This window comes from Brassica napus, chromosome A6, assembly GCF_020379485.1.
Source record: "Brassica napus cultivar Da-Ae chromosome A6, Da-Ae, whole genome shotgun sequence".
Classification (NCBI taxonomy): Eukaryota; Viridiplantae; Streptophyta; class Magnoliopsida; order Brassicales; family Brassicaceae; genus Brassica; species Brassica napus.
The window spans coordinates 5046703-5063777 of record NC_063439.1 but is presented as its reverse complement, the minus strand read 5'-3'; the positions used below and the strand labels follow the sequence as shown (position 1 = coordinate 5063777).

At 38.5% G+C, this 17075-nt stretch overlaps 5 protein-coding genes across 5 annotated transcripts; 3 read left to right on the top strand and 2 right to left on the bottom strand.

Annotated features, from left to right (window-relative positions):
• Positions 1-665: 665 nt before the first annotated feature.
• On the bottom strand, positions 666-1502 carry LOC106376231 (probable calcium-binding protein CML13). Its single transcript, XM_013816298.3, has one exon. It carries the CDS (start codon positions 1394-1396, stop codon positions 950-952), a length of 447 nt encoding a protein of 148 aa, XP_013671752.1. The 5' UTR covers positions 1397-1502; the 3' UTR covers positions 666-949.
• Positions 1503-2618: 1116 nt separating this feature from the next.
• On the bottom strand, positions 2619-3974 carry LOC106373266 (PHD finger protein EHD3-like). Its single transcript, XM_048782236.1, has 2 exons — positions 3796-3974; positions 2619-3688 (listed from the first exon to the last, which is right to left on the bottom strand). Exons 1-2 carry the CDS (start codon positions 3850-3852, stop codon positions 2882-2884), a joined length of 864 nt encoding a protein of 287 aa, XP_048638193.1. The 5' UTR covers positions 3853-3974; the 3' UTR covers positions 2619-2881.
• On the top strand, positions 3957-5046 carry BNAA06G08230D. Its single transcript, XM_013816297.3, has 2 exons — positions 3957-4140; positions 4277-5046. Exons 1-2 carry the CDS (start codon positions 4081-4083, stop codon positions 4877-4879), a joined length of 663 nt encoding a protein of 220 aa, XP_013671751.1. The 5' UTR covers positions 3957-4080; the 3' UTR covers positions 4880-5046.
• A 2738-nt stretch (positions 5047-7784) lies between these two features.
• LOC106376229 (IRK-interacting protein-like) lies at positions 7785-10140 on the top strand. Its single transcript, XM_048782235.1, has 3 exons — positions 7785-8066; positions 8480-9613; positions 9684-10140. The coding sequence occupies exons 1-3, from the start codon at positions 7992-7994 to the stop codon at positions 10005-10007; spliced, it is 1533 nt and encodes a 510-aa protein (XP_048638192.1). The 5' UTR covers positions 7785-7991; the 3' UTR covers positions 10008-10140.
• Positions 10141-11031: 891 nt separating this feature from the next.
• On the top strand, positions 11032-16183 carry LOC106376228 (SNARE-interacting protein KEULE). The gene is made up of 21 exons (XM_013816295.3): positions 11032-11284; positions 12019-12077; positions 12186-12267; positions 12377-12455; positions 12538-12588; positions 12686-12782; positions 12918-12950; positions 13071-13196; positions 13277-13468; positions 13568-13651; positions 13734-13832; positions 13907-13983; positions 14173-14269; positions 14486-14611; positions 14707-14802; positions 14893-15012; positions 15095-15169; positions 15246-15448; positions 15523-15613; positions 15707-15796; positions 15884-16183. The coding sequence occupies exons 1-21, from the start codon at positions 11209-11211 to the stop codon at positions 15935-15937; spliced, it is 2007 nt and encodes a 668-aa protein (XP_013671749.2). The 5' UTR covers positions 11032-11208; the 3' UTR covers positions 15938-16183.
• The last annotated feature ends 892 nt before the right edge of the window (positions 16184-17075 follow it).

The following is a 17075-nucleotide window of genomic DNA, read 5'->3' as shown; positions in this document are numbered from 1 at the left end:
CTGAGTCAGAGTGTGCTTAACCAAATCTTGCTTTCATTCTTTCTTTTATAAATTCAATTGTTCTCAAGACTGGACAAGTATGGTTGTTTTTTTTATAAACTGAGATATGAAAGTACTTTGAGAGATTTAAGTTTTATCAAATCAGAATTTCCAAACTTGCTCCAGATCAAAATATCGGTTGTGTCTTACCATCTGTATATAACAGAACTACTACCATAACAAAAACCAACTCCAAAGCCAAGAACCAGGAAGCCGAGACAAAAACAAAAGCCTGAAAACAATTCCAGGGCATAAGCTGATTCAAAATTCAACAGATGAGAAGAAACTTCTATACTCCTCATTTACAAAAACATCAAAAATCCAACAGCACATGATTGGCTTCAACCCCTCCACACCATGTGGAGGATACCAAAAACCTCGCAAGATCTTTAAATCATTTCAAAATATTATGCTTTACATTTCAGATAACAACACAACAGTACTGGTCAGTGCCTCAGTGGTCAGTGGTCACAGATGGCACAATGCAAAGGGTATGAACAACAAGGTAGCATTCCATTCAAGAAAGGACTCTGCTAATTGAACGGTCGATTGTACGAAGAGAACTTGAAATCAAGTTATAAATCGAGGATTAAAAGAGCTAGAAGTAAACGCCTTTTCCATGATCATGATCCAAACCAACGAATTACAAATTTATAAGGGCACAAGAGTGAAACTTAACATCCTTGGAATAAAAGTAGGAATCACAACCACACAACAATAGAGTTAGTTAAAACAAAATAAAACAACGAACAGTAACCAGACTGGAATCAATTAGATTCACTGATCCAAACCAAACCAAACCACAAGAGCATAAAGACTGAAACTTTATGTAAAAAAATTAAAACATACTTCAAAATAAAAATTCGAATTTCAAAATTCAAACTTGGAAACAAAGGACTCAGATTAGATCTCACTTGGCGACCATCCTCGCAATGAAATCCTCATACCGGATCTTCCCATCGGATCCAACATCCACCTCCTTGATCCACTCATCGAACTCGTTAGGCTCCAGCTTCTCGCCGATGCTGGTGAGGATATGCCTCAGATCCGCAACCGCCACGAACCCAGTGCCTTCCTTGTCGAGCACCTTGAAGGCGTCGCGGAGCTGGCGATCGAAGGGCTCCGTCTTCAGGTGCTTCGCCATGAGATCCAGGAAACGGTTGAAATCGAACGGGGCGGTTAGGCTCTCGGAGGCGGTGATCGATTTCAGCTGGGCTTGGGTCGGGTTCCCGCCGAGGGATCGCATCAGGATCCCGAGCTCGGAGGGGGCGATTTTGCCGTCACCGTCGGTGTCGAAGAGCATGAATGCCTCCTTCATCGATGAGACCTGGTCGTCGCTCAGACCGTCCTTTCCCATTTTTTTCGATTCTTCCGGGTTGTCGGGTCGGGTTTGTCTCTCTGGGAATCAAGCTCTTCTGTACAGCGAAATTGAGATCGGAGAGAATGTGGTGGCGTTTGCAACTTTTAAACGAAAATGACAAAGCGCATATCTAGATCTACGGCCCATTTAAGTCAGGCCCAGTTCGTCTGAACTTAAACGTTGGAAAATCAATTGCTTAAAATGCTTAATCCCACCATACACTACAACAAATGATCAAGTTTTGAGGAAGTGGGGGTAAAAAGGAATAAACATGACCTAATATTTCTTTAAACCATAGCCTATAGAGTCATTGTCAAAGTGACATAGGAATTATAAAAAGTTTGTATTTGTCCCACATAGTTGGAATTATGGGGAGCAAAGATAATAGGTTAAATGCATTTGTCAAGGATATACCATCGTGTGATTTAAAAGGCTCCTTCCAAGTGGATAATACTCGCATGTTTGAGTTCTATACTTTATCTTTCCTTAGTGTTCTTCACTTGTTTGAATTTTATGCATTATCCTTGACAATCTCCATTATCACTGGACGGCAAAAGTTTCCTGCACTCCTTATCAACGATCAGTGAGACGTTATTTATTTATATTTAACTGAGGAGGACATATTATTCAAAGTATTTAAACGGTCATTCAAGTGTCCAATAACGTAAATCATTTAGATAACAACTTTTGTTGATGTATGATTTCACACGAAACATGGACAAAGACTGTTTTACACGTTGCATCATTGACACATGTAATATCCAACATCATACATCACATTAATTGTAGGATATAGACTAGATGTGTTAAGAGTCGAGGACGTGTTCATTTTTTTTTTTTGAACACCAGGACGTGTTCATATATAATTTATAGTTCTAGCAACTATGAGGTTTTTTAGTTTTTTTGTCCATGAACAAGCTTACACCAGCCAAACAAAAGCCAAGACGTGTAATATAGTGATTTATTATGTCACCACGTGGATATTGTATTATTGAAAAGATACAACAAATGTAGATCTTATGTTGGTTGGTTTGATTATGAATTCATGGCGTGGGTGTTATATGAATGAAACAGAGTACCAATAAGCTAAATCCATTACTTTAAAAAAAAAAAAATCCATTACGTATAAATCGTAGCCAATGTACAATCAGCTTTTGAACCCCCCACCCCCATGTTACACAATTTATAATTTTTTATCTTAATCCCAGTTCTAGATAACACTTGTAGTCTATATATATTCATATAGGTTCACTAAAACAGTTGGGGTTAAACCGGAAATCAGAACTTTAATACATGGGCATATCAAAATATCTTTTAAAATAAGGCACTTTTGATTAAAGTATGTTCACAAATTTTGTAGAGACGAATCAATATTAAAGTCTTCAAAGTTAGGAAGATGGACATAATCTTTTTAGAGACAAGAAGCTGTATATACTGACTACTGGTTCCGATCCTTCATTTAATGGATTGTAAAGTATGTTCTTAATCTTTCAGAGTGTCGGCTGCGTTTAGAAGCATGTCCACTCCTCCTCCTACACTATCTCCATTGCTCTTCAGATTCCCATTTTGTTTCTGCAACGTCCCCATCTTCTTCTCATAAGCCTTTCTCACTTTACGGACTTTCTGACTTGCAGCGTTACAAGTTTTGCAAAACCATTCTTCATCTGGAACCGATGCACGTGGAGGTTTCATGCAGTATATGTGATACGCATCATCCTTGTCGGTTAGACAGTTTCTGCATAGGCACGAGGAGCAATACCAACGAGCGCCACCGTGTAGTTTTACTAGCTTTGCAGTCAAACACCTGATGTGGTAATACTTGTGTGGGCAAAAAGGGTGATCACATGTTATGAACCTGCCATTCTCCACCACTTTTGTTCCACATGTCCTACAGAGTTCAGAATCTCTCTTCACCTCTACTTTGTGACCTCCATGGTTGATGTTGCAGCTTGAGTTCTCTTCAGATTCGTTTGAATCTTCTTTACATTCTGTACTTTTATCAACACGTCTGCTATCTGTCTTCATTCTTTCACACACTACGCAATTCTCGTGAGGTGATCCGATTCCATTAGCTGTGCAGTTTATACAGTACCAACTTCCCGTAGACATCCCTTTCCCACCTGGATGTGCACATGAGACATGGTACATATCTTCGCAATGATCACAAGCTAAACAGTCTGTCACCGCTGCCTTCTCTCCACATAGCTTGCAATTGTCATAAACACAGACATTTCTGATGTTCTCTGCATTAGGATTAGGCTTCGATTCCCGAGTGTAGAACTTCTTCAACTTCCAGATTTTGAGAAAAAAAAAAAGATATATTAGGAGATTAACTAATAAATTAAAGTTTTATTAAACAAGCACTTTGAAGAAGATCATTTATGTATGAACCAAACCTGTTCGGTAGAAAACGTCTTTGAAAGCTCTAAGAGGCTATTACCAAGAACAGCCATATCATTACCAACATCCTGTATTTTTTGCCAGACCTGAAATTAGTAGTTAGGTTTAGTTCTGAGAAAGAAAAAAAAATTTCAAAAAAAAAAAATATATATCTTTTAAAATAAAAAGATGAAACGAGACTTCCTCTGTTTGTCAAAGTGATCTATAAAAGCAAGACTTAAACCCAAACAACACGAAGAGAACCCCAAGAGTCCAGAGAAGACCAAAAAAAAGAAGAAGAAATGAAGTTGGTTTGGTCTCCGGAGACTGCATCTAAGGCCTACTTAGACACCGTTAAGTCTGTAAGTCTTTGTTTCCGGTGAATCGTATCGGAAAAAAAAAACATGCAACGATCTGTTTCATGTCTTGATTATAAGTTCTTGATTCACTCTTCTAACGATCGCTTTTCATGCCTATTTTGTTTTTTTCTCTCATCAGTGCGAGAATCTTGCAACGCCTGACGCGGCGGAGCTAATATCTGCGATGGCGGCTGGCTGGAACGCGAAGCTGATCGTGGAAACGTGGTCATGCGGAGACGAAATAGCCTCTAGTATCGGCTTAAACGTCGCGAGCCAACACGCAAACGCTAGACACATATGCATCGTACAAAACTCGAGAACAGAGTCCGCTTATCTCCAAGCCATACAAGAATATTCATCTCCCTTGAACCCACCAGAGACAATCGTATCCCAAGAACCCGAAAACGCGATGAAGGAGATACAAGGAGTCGATTTCTTGGTCGTGGATTGGCGGAACAAGGAACTTGCAGCGGCTGCGTTGAGGAACGCTGCGTTTGGAAGCAGAGGAGCGGTGGTGGTTTGTAGAAACGGGTATTCGAGATGCTCTTCGGGTTTTATCTGGAGAAGGGCTTTAAGAGACAGGGAAGTTGTTAGAACGGTGACTCTTCCGGTCACCGGAGGTATTGAGATTGCTCATGTGGCGGCTAGGAATAGGAACTCGGGGAAGAGCGACAAGGGTAAGAGAAGATGGATCACGCATATTGATCAGAGATCAGGAGAAGAACATGTATTTATTATTTAGAAAGTAGTTAAATAGACAAAACTGTGAGAAATGTTTTATTCCGATTCTTGTATATCACTTTGTACATAAGATTCCATAGATGCTATTGTACCATACATGTCTTAGATCTCGGCTACAGTTAATGATATGAAAAACCTTGCATTGAATAACAGATTGAGCAAAACTTGTTGAATCTCATTACTTAATTTGCATTCTTCTCTGAAAGGGCATTGCATTGCATGCATGGTTTTTAACTTCTTTAATAGTTTTCTTCTTCCGTTAGATAGGCAACATGTGATGGAGTAAACTAGACGCAGAAAAATATTACAAATTTATTCGAATACAAGGAGAGTGGATGATTCCACTAGTGCATTTTTCCTGTGAAAGAGCTTCAAAGTTGTCAAAATAAGTGATCCATTGGGTCAAATAGCATTTATTAAGAACCGACCATACTAAAGATATTCATTCATCTGACTCGTAATCACCATGTCAGTCGTCAGATTGGGCTCAAGAACAGTTCTTTAGGATTGCTTGAGCCCATCACATTAGAATATAACGCTGCTCCAAGACTTGCAAGTTACAAGAGGAAAAACTAAACCACTTCCGGTTCAACTTTTCAAAGCTCCAAATGTTGGGTTGTTGCATCTCTACATATTGCTATTTGTTGGACCCATGACGCCTAAACCTCGTTCTATCAACCCAAACCCAACTAATCAAATATCATAGCCTGGAATGAGTAATCTAAAACCCAACTACTTAAATATGAATGAGGCTTTCTGTTAATATTTCTGTGGTATTATTCAAATATCTATTTTAATAATTCAAAAGCGACGAAATAAAAAGGTTTAATGTTTTTTACATGTATGTACGTTGGGCAAAATACAGCACGGGGAGATAAACAGATGACGAATGCGTTTGTCGTGATGCGAAGTTCCCTGCGGTGTTGGGCTGTCCGGATCCTGAGAGGTCTGACCATCTTAATGCGATCAGTGATATTTATTTTATCTTTTTAAATGGAGAAATGCTGATAAAAAATAAGAAAAAAATGGAGAAATTAATGAGAAAGCATGTAAAGAGGCGTCACGTGCACATGATCCAACCGGTGAATATGGACATGTCACGCAAAGTCAGCCAGCTTTCAGAGCCCAAAACCAAAAAACCTCTTCAAAATTTATTACTTTTTGGACGATCTTGCCCTCTCATTGTCCCATTTATTACCTATCACATGCCCCTTGTTTTATTTTTATTTTAATTTTTGTGTTGGCTAGCTTTTACACAATATCACCAAGAATGCTTGAATTTCATTACTCAATTTGACGCATCCTTTGCTTCCTCAGTTCTCATGCTTGTTTATTAATTTCAAAACCACAATCACATGAAATATAGAATGAGAATTAAAGTTGGGAGCTGCAAAGAACCAATGAATAAGGCACACCAATCTAACATGTCATAGGCCAAAATATGTTTTTGTTTGGTAATGTGGGTCAACCAATCTCATAAATGAGTTAGCTGGATTTGCATTTGATGCTGCTTTCTTCTCAGTCAGTATTTAATGTGACAATTCCCCCTACTCTAGTATTTATTACTAAGCAACAAATAATAAATACAGACTTTCATATCTCTCATTTTAAGCACTTTGATGTCTATGTTTTTTTCTTTCATATTCACGAGATCTAATGAATTATTGAACTGCATATCTAAATTCTTTATTATGAAAAAACAATCTTCCAGTGATTCCATAATGGTGGAAGTTAATGAAAATGGTGAATGGGGCGGTAAACATGTATGTAGATAACTAAAAATAATTGATTGGAAATATTCAAAACCAAGTATTTTTCTTAAATGTAAGCATATGTTTTTGTACAAGAAGTAATGGAAAAAACTGGTATGACATTGTATAGTCCATTTTTCACTTTTTATCTAATCCACTGCCACGGGAATTTACTCTCTGGATCAATCATAATGTAATGTTTCTAAGCTTACCAACCAGAACTCGAAATCTTACAAAACCATTTCAAAATTGTGTAAAAGCAGAATTAGAATACAAACCCAAAACTTGCAAACATCAAATATATGTGCAACGCAATATGCATTTCAATAACCCCTTCAATAATATAGCAAATTGTTTTGTACACTTTATATGAAAAAGGAAAAGATTGAAAAAGGAAAAAGAACACCTCTCCCTCTCTCTTTTTTTCTGACGGGAATTGTCGTTACACCCGTAAATATACACATGTATCACGTATGTATACTTTTGTTTGTATTTTGTATGATTTCAAGGATATGTTTTACCAAGACATGGAAATAAAACGAAAGTACTAGGTGAGTAAACTTATACGTAGGTCTTATTTTGAGATGTGTTTAACATTAACCATTGTGCGTGGTTGTTATATTCCTTCAACAACAAATTTTTACGTTCTTCTGCTGTTTGTGCAGATGTTAATAGCTTTTAGCAGAACTATGTGGTTCGTTTCATAAGAAATGATCACAAGCTGCTGAGATGATTCATAGACAGTGAAAGAACATGAAAAGCGAAAAATTTAAACAGCCCTTTTACATATCCAAGGAAACTACAATCATTACATTTCATATACACACACGTACACACGTAAGTCTATATAATTTTGACCTTTCTAAATTGAAAAGTCTGGGGAAATAAAATTCATGACAAGTAACATACGAAAACCCGAAGAGCTAAACAAAAACAAATATGAATGAAAAGAACAAACGCCAACTAAACAAAGAAGCTTTATAGTGTTGAACTATTTGTATATGACTAAACTGGCGGATCCATATGTGATCTAATGAATATAGTGTTGAATAGTAGGGGAGTTCAAATGTACATATAAAGACATAACATCTTCAGAGCGACGACAACAAAACATGTCTATTAGAGAGCATAGTCTACGTTTTGGACTTGGCTTCAACTAAGATGGAAACAAATCTAGTATTTGACTTAAGCTTACTGCCTCAACACAAAAAAAAGGATCATCATTCAACTATTATTCTAGTGTTTCATTAACAAATTGACTTGAACTTTTTTATATTATCATGAGACTCTAGTAGTGGGTGGTGTATATATAAAAAGTGAGGTATTAAAGCCAACAAAAAAAAAAGAGAGCAGAGAAAAAAAATGGCTCCGTCGTCTTCATCTTCTCCTTCCAAATCCCCTGTTCCATCTCTTCACCCATCCCTTCATTTCACTCCCGTAAGTCTAACTCAAATCTCTATTCTTTGTTTCTCGATAAAAAACGCAGGAATTAAAAGAACACACAAAACTCAAATTTGTTTTGTTTGTCTTGCTCTCTGAACAAAAAGTATGTTTTTCTTCTTCTATTATTTCAAAAATCTTTCTTGTTCTTGCCTGTTTTCCTGAGAGCGTTACGTACAGACTATTTTTTTTGGTTCCATGAAAAAAGTGGGAAGAAACTGTTCTGATAACTTTATCGTCAAAAGTTTTCATCATTTTGATCTCAATGATTCCATTAGAACTTCATATCGTGTCACCTGAGGATTATTCAAATCCAAAGATTCCATTTTTTCTTTGGCATATATTCACTGACTATATTAAAGAAAGATTTTGTTTTTATAAAATTTTATAACTTCTCTCTGTTCATTCAGATTCCAGAATGCGAAGAAGACAACTTCCACGAAGAACGATACAAAAACAGAGCAACACCGAGCAGCGACGGCGGCTCTTCCGCTACTCCAAGTCGCCACCGTCACCACCGCCGCAGTAACGAGGAGAACAACTACCAACACACTCTAACCCCTCTCCACCACAACGGAAACAGAAAACGACAAGACCACGACGACGAATACGGAGGAGCAGTCTCCTGCAACAAGTGCCGTCCTCACCACTCTCACCGCGACAAATTCTCCGTCGTCCCCCTCGAAAGCCACCACAACAACAACCCTTCCTTCATCTCCAGCCCCAACCTCATAATCAAATCAATCTTCCAATCACTAACACGGAGAAGCCCCAAACCCTCCTCCGCCGCCCCCCTTCCGCCGCGCTCTTCCTCCTCCTCCGCCTCCACCGCGGCAGACGCTTCAAGAGAAGAGCAGTGGCGGCTAGCCGTGGCGGAGCTTTCTCACAAACTCATCCAAGCCACGAAGAAGAAAGAAGACGCCGTCGTCGAAGCCTCCCGGCTGAAAACGTCCATGTCGGAGCTCGAGAAGAAGCTCAACAAGCTCGAGATCTACTGCCACAACCTCAAATCGGGCCTCGACGAGTGCAGCAACAACAACAAGAAGAAACAGAATGTTCCTGTCCGAAAAGACACGTTCAACGACAGGATCATCCAGCAGTTTCTTGTGTCAGTGTCGGAGTCTCGCTCTTCCATCAGAGCCCTTAGCAGAGCTCTTGCCTCGCAGCTGCGTACCGTCGGTGGGAAAGTCTACGAGCGGCTCTCTCTCCTCCTCCAGCCTTTCGACGTCAAGATCAACTCTTTCGCGAAGAATCCGAAAAGTCTGATCTTTTACCTCGAGGCGATACTGAGCAGAGCCTTCTTTGAGGATTTCGAAGCTTCCGGGTTTCAGAAAAACGGGTCGACCCGGATCTTGAACCCGATTGATCGTTGCGAGTCTAATTACGCTTCGTTTAACGTCTTGATGGAGCTAACGTGGGACGAGGTGTTGAACAGAGGGACGAAGCATTTCTCCGAGGAGTTTAGCCGGTTCTGTGATCGGAAGATGAGCGACGTCGTTTCCATGCTTTGCTGGAACCGAGCGTGGCCTGAACCGCTTTTACAGGTAAAGTAGTAAAACCGAAATTTTCATTTGGTTTATTGAAAACCAATTGAACCGAATTTTTCTTTTGTAGGCTTTCTTTGGTGCGTTGAAGAGTGTTTGGTTGGTTCATCTCCTGGCTAACTCGGTGAACCCGGGTTTGCAGATCTTTCGTGTGGAGGGAGGTGATCGGTTTGATCCGGTTTACATGGAGGAAACTGGTGGGGACCGGTATAAGAGTGTGGTTCGAGCTATGGTTCAACCTGGGTTTTATGTGTATGGTAGTGTAGTTAAGTGCAAGGTGGTTTGTAAGCATTCCGGCGGTGACGAGGAAGAAGTAGTGGAAGACCGTGTGGTCAAGGAATGTAATAAAAGCGACAAGAGTTTAATAAGCATTTGTAGTCCATTAGGAGTTTAATTTACTTGATTAAGGAGATAAAAAATTGGTGAGTTTTGTTTTGTTTTATGAGCTTGTAATTAAAGAAAGGGGGAATGACCTTTGCAAGTGAATATTTTAAAACTGGTTCTATTTAAATAACGTTTACAATGAAGATTTTGTTGGCTTGTTGTCAAACTGATTCAAGAAAAAAAAAAGTCTAGTAAAGTAAATTATTGGCGTTTTCTCGTTGGCTTCATATTCTTGGAGCTGGTTACAGTAGTTCACAATGAAATCTAATGGTTGTCGTTACTGGTTATATAGACAAATATGTACATTTACTAACCATAATCTTAAAGATTAGGCTTAAAGTGTAGGCTTAGAATGGCGTGGAAATCTCACTACCAACATTAATCTTCAGAATGCTGAATCATTTACGTGTAATAGCTTCAAATATTTTTGAACTTATAGCATTTAGACTGAAGGCCTGTTCCTTTTATCAACGCTGGACGCAGCGTCAGCGTCAGATAATTAAGCCTTTCATCATGGCATCGTACAGCACCGGTGACGCATCAATGACTTGTTTTCCAGATGCTGCGGCAGTTAACAACGAACTAAACGACGCGGAAAATTTCAGCGTCACTGCGTCTCGTTTTTTAATGTCTCTGGCAGTTGATGGGCGATTGTTTTTACCTTCGATTCTGTTTTTTTTTTTTGTCTCTGTTGCCTTATATTTTTGAACGCTACCGCTGGAACCGGCGATAACGAAACGAACATGGCATGAGTTACCGAAGATATAGGTTTACGATTAGAATTAATTTAAATAAGCATGAATTAGATTAGTTGTAACGAAACGTTGGTTAACGGTCTCGCAAAATAAGCAACAGCGTTGGTGAATTGACTAGAAACGCGCGAAACGTTCACAAAAGACCCGGTCTGTCTAAATCGAAACTTCGATTTTACCGATTCAAACCGCCGGTTTGAGTCAACACGGTCTAAAACTTTAATTAATCTTCAACAAAGCAACCGCGGTTTTCTCGAGAGAGAGAATGTTTTAGTTTCATTCGATTTACGGTCTTCTCCTCACACTCATGCTCGGTCTTGGTCTCTGTCATTTTGTCGTTGTCTAAACTTTGATTAGTTCGCGATCTTCAATAATATCTCTCTCTCTGCTCGGTCAATCATTTCTTAGATTCGTCGATCGGAGATTCGAATCAGTGAGAAGTTGGTGGGGATCGAAGGTATGTCGTACTCTGATTCCGATTCGTCCTCCTCTCAGGCTGCCGAATACAAAAACTTCCGCCAGCTTACTCGTGAACGTGAGTTCTCTCTCTCCCCTCTCTCTCGTTTTTTTTTAATTTGATATACTGTTTTTGACTCTTGCTGATTCGGATTGACCTTTTTGTCTGGATTTACGTTGTCTATTTCTGGTTCCGGGTTCTGTGGAGTTGCCATGTTTAGTCGTGTTGATTCGTTTTTAATTACTGTCACTAGAACGATTAAGTATAGATTTAATTGTTTTATCCCTAGATAATATGTGAGTACTTCAATGGCTAAGACTTCTAGCGAAATTTGCATTGAGACAGTTCTTTTTATGACCAAATATGTTGCTTGTAATATTGGATTGTGCTCAAATGTTAGTTAGTGTTTAAGGCCTAAGATGAGGTTTTATGAATGGGGGAATTATGCTTGGTGGTGGATCTGCGAGTTGTATCGAATTGTGGATCTACTTAGAATTGAACCGCGTGATTGTTATAACGAGCCAAGCTATACTTATCGCACACTATTATGTGTTTGTGATAATGACGATGAAAGGATTTGATTATGCATATGTAAGCAGACGTGTGGTATATTTCTAATGTTTCTTAAAAAAAAGCTTTTAGAAGAAGGTCGTGGATTTTGATTGTAATTACCTTTTTAGAGTTCTATGCAGTGTCGTGGATTTTGATTTTGAGCCTTTTCGGCTGCTTCTACTGTTCATTTGCTCTTTAGTTTTCTTCCATATTTTTGGCTGTGTGTCTGTCTGGTCTTTTACATTTCTGTTATTTTCCAGGACTCTTGTATGAGATGCTTAGATCTACCAAGACTGGGAGCTCAAAATCCACCTGGAAGGTATGTTTACCTCTTCTTCGTTCACCGTGGCTGACCAGATTATGTTATTGGCCTTAAGAATGCCTTTATACCTATTTTTTTGTCTGCAATGTTTTTTTTTTCCCTTAGGTACTAATCATGGACAAACTCACTGTCAAGATCATGTCCTACGCCTGCAAAATGGCTGATATCACGGAAGAAGGAGTTTCATGTGAGAATTTTTAAGTCTTCTTTCTTTTTTTTTGTAAGGATTCTAGTAATCTATATGATGCTTTACTTGGGAATAACTTAACTGGTGTAACCCATCATTTTCTGTGTAGTGGTTGAAGACATTTTTAGACGAAGACAACCTCTACCTTCACTGGACGCCATTTACTTCATCCAGCCAACTAAAGAGAAGTAATTTATCTTCCTTACCTGCCTTCCAACATGTGACATTCATTATGTCCCTCTGATATTATTCTTTCTTCTGTTTCATCAGCGTCATCATGTTCTTGTCAGACATGTCTGGGAAATCGCCATTATACAAGAAGTAAGAAAATCGTATTCCCTCTTAGTTATCGGATCTATCCTAAAGACAATTTCTTCAAGACACTGATTCTCTTCTTTATTCCTCTGCATCTGTGAAGGGCATTTGTTTTCTTTAGTTCACCGGTTTCTAAGGAGCTGGTTGGTCACATCAAGAAAGATTCGAGTGTATTGCCCCGGATTGGAGCATTAAGAGAGGTGTGTATTGCAAACATCCATACCTTCTAGTGTATACTGTTTCCTGCTGTTTAATTTAATTACTATAATGTATGTCATTACAGAGCCATGATAGCATCCATATGAATACCTTATTATTTGATTTTCATTTTGCAGATGAACTTGGAATTTTTCGCCATCGACAGCCAGGTATGATCATTCCGAATATCTTGTGTTTCTGCAGTTTAGCCGTGTTTATATTGTTCTCCATCATATGGTCACATTGTGAAAAAGGGTCGCAGAAGACATTATTAACAACAACTTATACAGGGTTTCATCACCGACCATGAGAGAGCTTTAGAGGATCTTTTCGGTGACGAGGAAACTTCTAGAAAAGGCGATGCCTGCTTAAATGTGATGGCTTCTCGAATTGCCACAGTCTTTGCTTCACTACGGGTACCGTACCAATCATTTTTCTCACAATTAGTCACTATTATCTGGGGGATGACTCTTCTAAATCAGTTTGGACCTCACAGGAGTTTCCAACAGTACGTTACCGAGCTGCAAAGTCACTTGACGCATCGACAATGACAACTTTGCGCGATTTAATTCCCACGAAACTTGCAGCTGGGATCTGGAATTGTCTGGCAAAACATAAACAGTCGATTGAGAATTTCCCACAGACTGAAACGTGTGAGCTGCTCATCCTCGACAGATCCGTAGACCAGGTTTAGAACTGTTCTTCGCATTTGATGGTTCTTTCATTTATTTTATTTGTATTATTTTGTTATATGATTAGCAGCATTTTGCTTGTTTGGAATGTCTAGATTGCTCCTATTATACATGAGTGGACTTACGATGCTATGTGCCATGATTTACTGAACATGGAAGGGAACAAATATGTACATGTGGTAAGTTCAACTCTATGCTGCTGGATAAGTTATTGTGATTCTCTTCCTGGATACTCCGTGTGATGTTCTATTAGTGTTTTAGATTCCAAGCAATTCAGGCGGAGAACCAGAGACGAAAGATGTGCTCTTGGAGGAACATGATCCTATTTGGCTAGAGCTTCGACATGCACATATAGCAGATGTGAGTCTGATGCCTAGGTGTTTGGTAATTGAAAAAAGGTGAATACTAATGACCTGTGTTTTTTTTTTCATCAGGCTAGTGAAAGATTGCATGACAAGATGACCAATTTCTTATCGAAAAACAAAGCTGCTCAGCTTCAGCATGGTAAGAGGTGGGTATCACTTTTATCTTTGTATATTAAACTTCTCCTGAACTGGTGGAATCGATTTTATTAAGTTTGATCATACTCTTGACATAACTCTGAGTTGATGATGTACGTAGAATACTTTATTTGATTGGGGGAAGTACTTTGGATTGTTCTCTCCTTTTTAATCAATTTTCTTCGTCTCTTATTTTTTAGGGATGGTGCTGAGCTTTCTACGAGAGATTTGCAGAAGATGGTTCAAGCATTGCCACAATACAGTGAACAAATAGACAAGCTATCTCTCCATGTAGAGGTACGTATGTGGTTATATGCAACGCTCCCTTGTGTTTTCTTGTTGCGTCCACCTCCATTTCAAAAGTGATATGCCTCTAGTTTGTATCCTTAATTCGAACCTTCAAATCTTTAAATTGTGCTACGCACTGTTGCTCTATTAATATACATCATCCAATTGACATTTCACAGGATTTAGTGTCTGAAAATTTATGTAACTCTTTTCTTATGGTTGCAGATTGCTAGGAAAATCAACGACCTTATCAGAGAGCAGGGACTTCGGGAGCTTGGACAACTTGAACAAGACCTTGTTTTTGGTGATGCTGGGATGAAGGATGTGATTAAATATTTGAGTACTCAAGAGGTTTTGCATCTAATTATAATAGTGATTGATTTACTGTAATGTTTAATGAGACATTGAGCTCTCGAGCTTTATGTATTTTTTAAACTCATGTTCAGGAGGCAAGTCGTGAAGGCAAGTTACGCCTGTTGATGATCCTCGCAACCATTTACCCTGAAAAGTTTGAAGGTGAAAAGGGTCAAAATCTAATGAAGGTACTTTGGGAATGTAAATGTTTATAGATCTTTTTTTTGTTCCCATCAACCCCATCTTAGGCTTTATTATTTATTTTTATTTTTTTCTAGCTGGCAAAACTCTCATCTGATGACATGAGCGCTGTAAATAATATGAGACTACTTGGTCCAGCCGTCGATGCTAAAAAGAATGCACCGGGAGGTTTCACCTTGAAGTTTGATCTTCACAAGGTTGCATCTTCTCGCTGAATGCCCCATCTATATATTGAAATGTAAGTGAATCTTCCCTAACATTCTTTGTTAATGGCTGCAGAAGAAACGAGGTGTCAGGAAAGAGCGTGAGGAGGAAGCAGCATGGCAGTTATCTCGATTCTACCCCATGATTGAGGTTCACTAGTTTCATTTTCTTTAGCATAATGCAAGACTCACGTGTTGACGGTTCTCTAATATGTGGAATTTGGCAGGAACTGATCGAGAAACTTAGCAAAGGAGAGTTGCCAAAAGAGGATTACCCATGTATGAACGACCCAAGCCCAAGTTTCCACGGATCAACGTCACATTCTTCATCAGCAGCAAGTAGTAGTCAAGGCCAAGCTGCTCAGTCCATGAGATCAAGACGCACACCAACATGGGCTAAACCAAGAGGTTCAGATGATGGATATTCAAGGTAAACTGTTTTTAAAACAATCCCAGTATCAATCCAAATGTGAGAGTATAAACAAAACTGTTTCATTCTTGCAGTGATTCGGTGTTGAGACATTCGTCTAGTGACTTCAAGAAGATGGGACAGCGAATATTTGTGTTTATCGTTGGTGGAGCAACAAGATCAGAGGTAAGAAGCCAAGGAAAGAAAAACTTTAAACAATCAACCCATAGAATCAGGATATATGATGATCTCTTCTTACTGTTATACTTGTTTTTTCAGTTAAAAGTGTGTCACAAACTAACCACGAAACTCAAAAGAGAAGTAATCCTCGGGTCTACAAGCCTTGACGATCCTCCACAGTTCATAACGGTAAGCCACATTCATACTTGACGCACCGAGATTTGACAAACTATGAATCACCCTCTCAATTAAAAGTAATCTTCTTGTGTCCCACAGAAACTGAAGCTTCTGACTGCAAACGAGTTATCAATAGACGATCTTCAAATATGAGAATAGAATCTCAAGTCAAATCTTAGTCTTTGTTCTCTGGTCTCCCAATCTAATGTGTAACCATGTTAAAAGACATGAAAGAAATGGATAAAAGTGATCAGGTTATGAGATCATTGACTCTTAAGTTTACACTTATTGTTTGGCGTCTATAAATGTAAAGCAGCTCATGAAGTTGACTTCTAGATCTTTGGCTATTTGTCCTGTTAAATTCGATTGTGTAAATTACCCTAAATCGTTCTTTTGCTATCTCAGGATGTCTATTATCATCATTCAATTCTATTTCTGAGAATAACTACAGTCGGTCATCCTAAAAAATGCACACCACAGATTTATATTAAGATCCTCTTAACATGAACAACAATAAGACGTTTAAAGTATACTTGGAATATTACTTCTTAGCTTTGGGATCAATAGATTATCTGATTAGCTGTTCAGGTCCATAGAAGATACTAAAAGAAAAGGGTCGTCAGTAAACCTTGTCTCATGAAACCGTGCATTTCCCCCCCTGATGATACATTCTGCAAGTAACCATGATCAGTGTCAGCTATGGAATGCTTCTCAGTTAGAGTCATATATTTATATAGCAGTTCATTAATCTAGCAATATCTATATTTAAACAGATTTAGACACCAGCTAGCTTGGTGTTCGATTACGAAACAATATAAAGGCTGCATTGTTGATTTTACCATCAGTTTTTAAAGTTTGGATGTAATCCAATATAAAAAAAAGTCTTTTTCTAGTGACTATTTTGTTAGTAAATTTAATCACTAGATACGATCATATAAATTATATGTGTAGCGTCACTAGTGGTTAAATCTACGCAATTGTACTATAGTGTTATTGTGCAAGTACTAGTAGCTATATTGAAATCACTTGGATAACACCAAGCGTTATATGTTAGTGTTCTTTTAAGGAGTTGAATCCTATCATAAAATCGTCTTTAATTGTGTTTTTCTTCGTGGTGACATGTATACATGTTCTTAACTTCCTCGATGTCCTGAACAGTTGAATTCATCGTTTTGGTATTAATCATATTGTTTAAAATGTCCTAACATATAATCTGAGTTTTTTTGCTAATTTGTTACTTTGAATTGCTAAAGAGATGGATGTGTAAGTTTTTAACAAATCAAAACTTATA

What these genes read in the sequence shown, in the direction of transcription:
- LOC106376228 (XM_013816295.3), top strand. Translation starts at nt 11,209, where the DNA reads ATGTCGTACTCTGATTCCGATTCGTCCTCCTCTCAGGCTGCCGAATAC. An exon ending in TCAGATGATGGATATTCAAG is followed by an intron (nt 15,449 to 15,522) that starts GTAAACTGTTTT and finishes TCATTCTTGCAG; the next exon opens with TGATTCGGTGTTGAGACATT. An exon ending in GTGGAGCAACAAGATCAGAG is followed by an intron (nt 15,614 to 15,706) that starts GTAAGAAGCCAA and finishes TTGTTTTTTCAG; the next exon opens with TTAAAAGTGTGTCACAAACT.
- LOC106376231 (XM_013816298.3), bottom strand. Translation starts at nt 1,396, where the DNA reads ATGGGAAAGGACGGTCTGAGCGACGACCAGGTCTCATCGATGAAGGAG.
- LOC106373266 (XM_048782236.1), bottom strand. Translation starts at nt 3,852, where the DNA reads ATGGCTGTTCTTGGTAATAGCCTCTTAGAGCTTTCAAAGACGTTTTCT. An exon ending in AGACGTTTTCTACCGAACAG is followed by an intron (nt 3,689 to 3,795) that starts GTTTGGTTCATA and finishes AAAATCTGGAAG; the next exon opens with TTGAAGAAGTTCTACACTCG.
- LOC106376229 (XM_048782235.1), top strand. Translation starts at nt 7,992, where the DNA reads ATGGCTCCGTCGTCTTCATCTTCTCCTTCCAAATCCCCTGTTCCATCT. An exon ending in CATCCCTTCATTTCACTCCC is followed by an intron (nt 8,067 to 8,479) that starts GTAAGTCTAACT and finishes CTGTTCATTCAG; the next exon opens with ATTCCAGAATGCGAAGAAGA. An exon ending in GGCCTGAACCGCTTTTACAG is followed by an intron (nt 9,614 to 9,683) that starts GTAAAGTAGTAA and finishes TTTCTTTTGTAG; the next exon opens with GCTTTCTTTGGTGCGTTGAA.
- BNAA06G08230D (XM_013816297.3), top strand. Translation starts at nt 4,081, where the DNA reads ATGAAGTTGGTTTGGTCTCCGGAGACTGCATCTAAGGCCTACTTAGAC. An exon ending in ACTTAGACACCGTTAAGTCT is followed by an intron (nt 4,141 to 4,276) that starts GTAAGTCTTTGT and finishes TTCTCTCATCAG; the next exon opens with TGCGAGAATCTTGCAACGCC.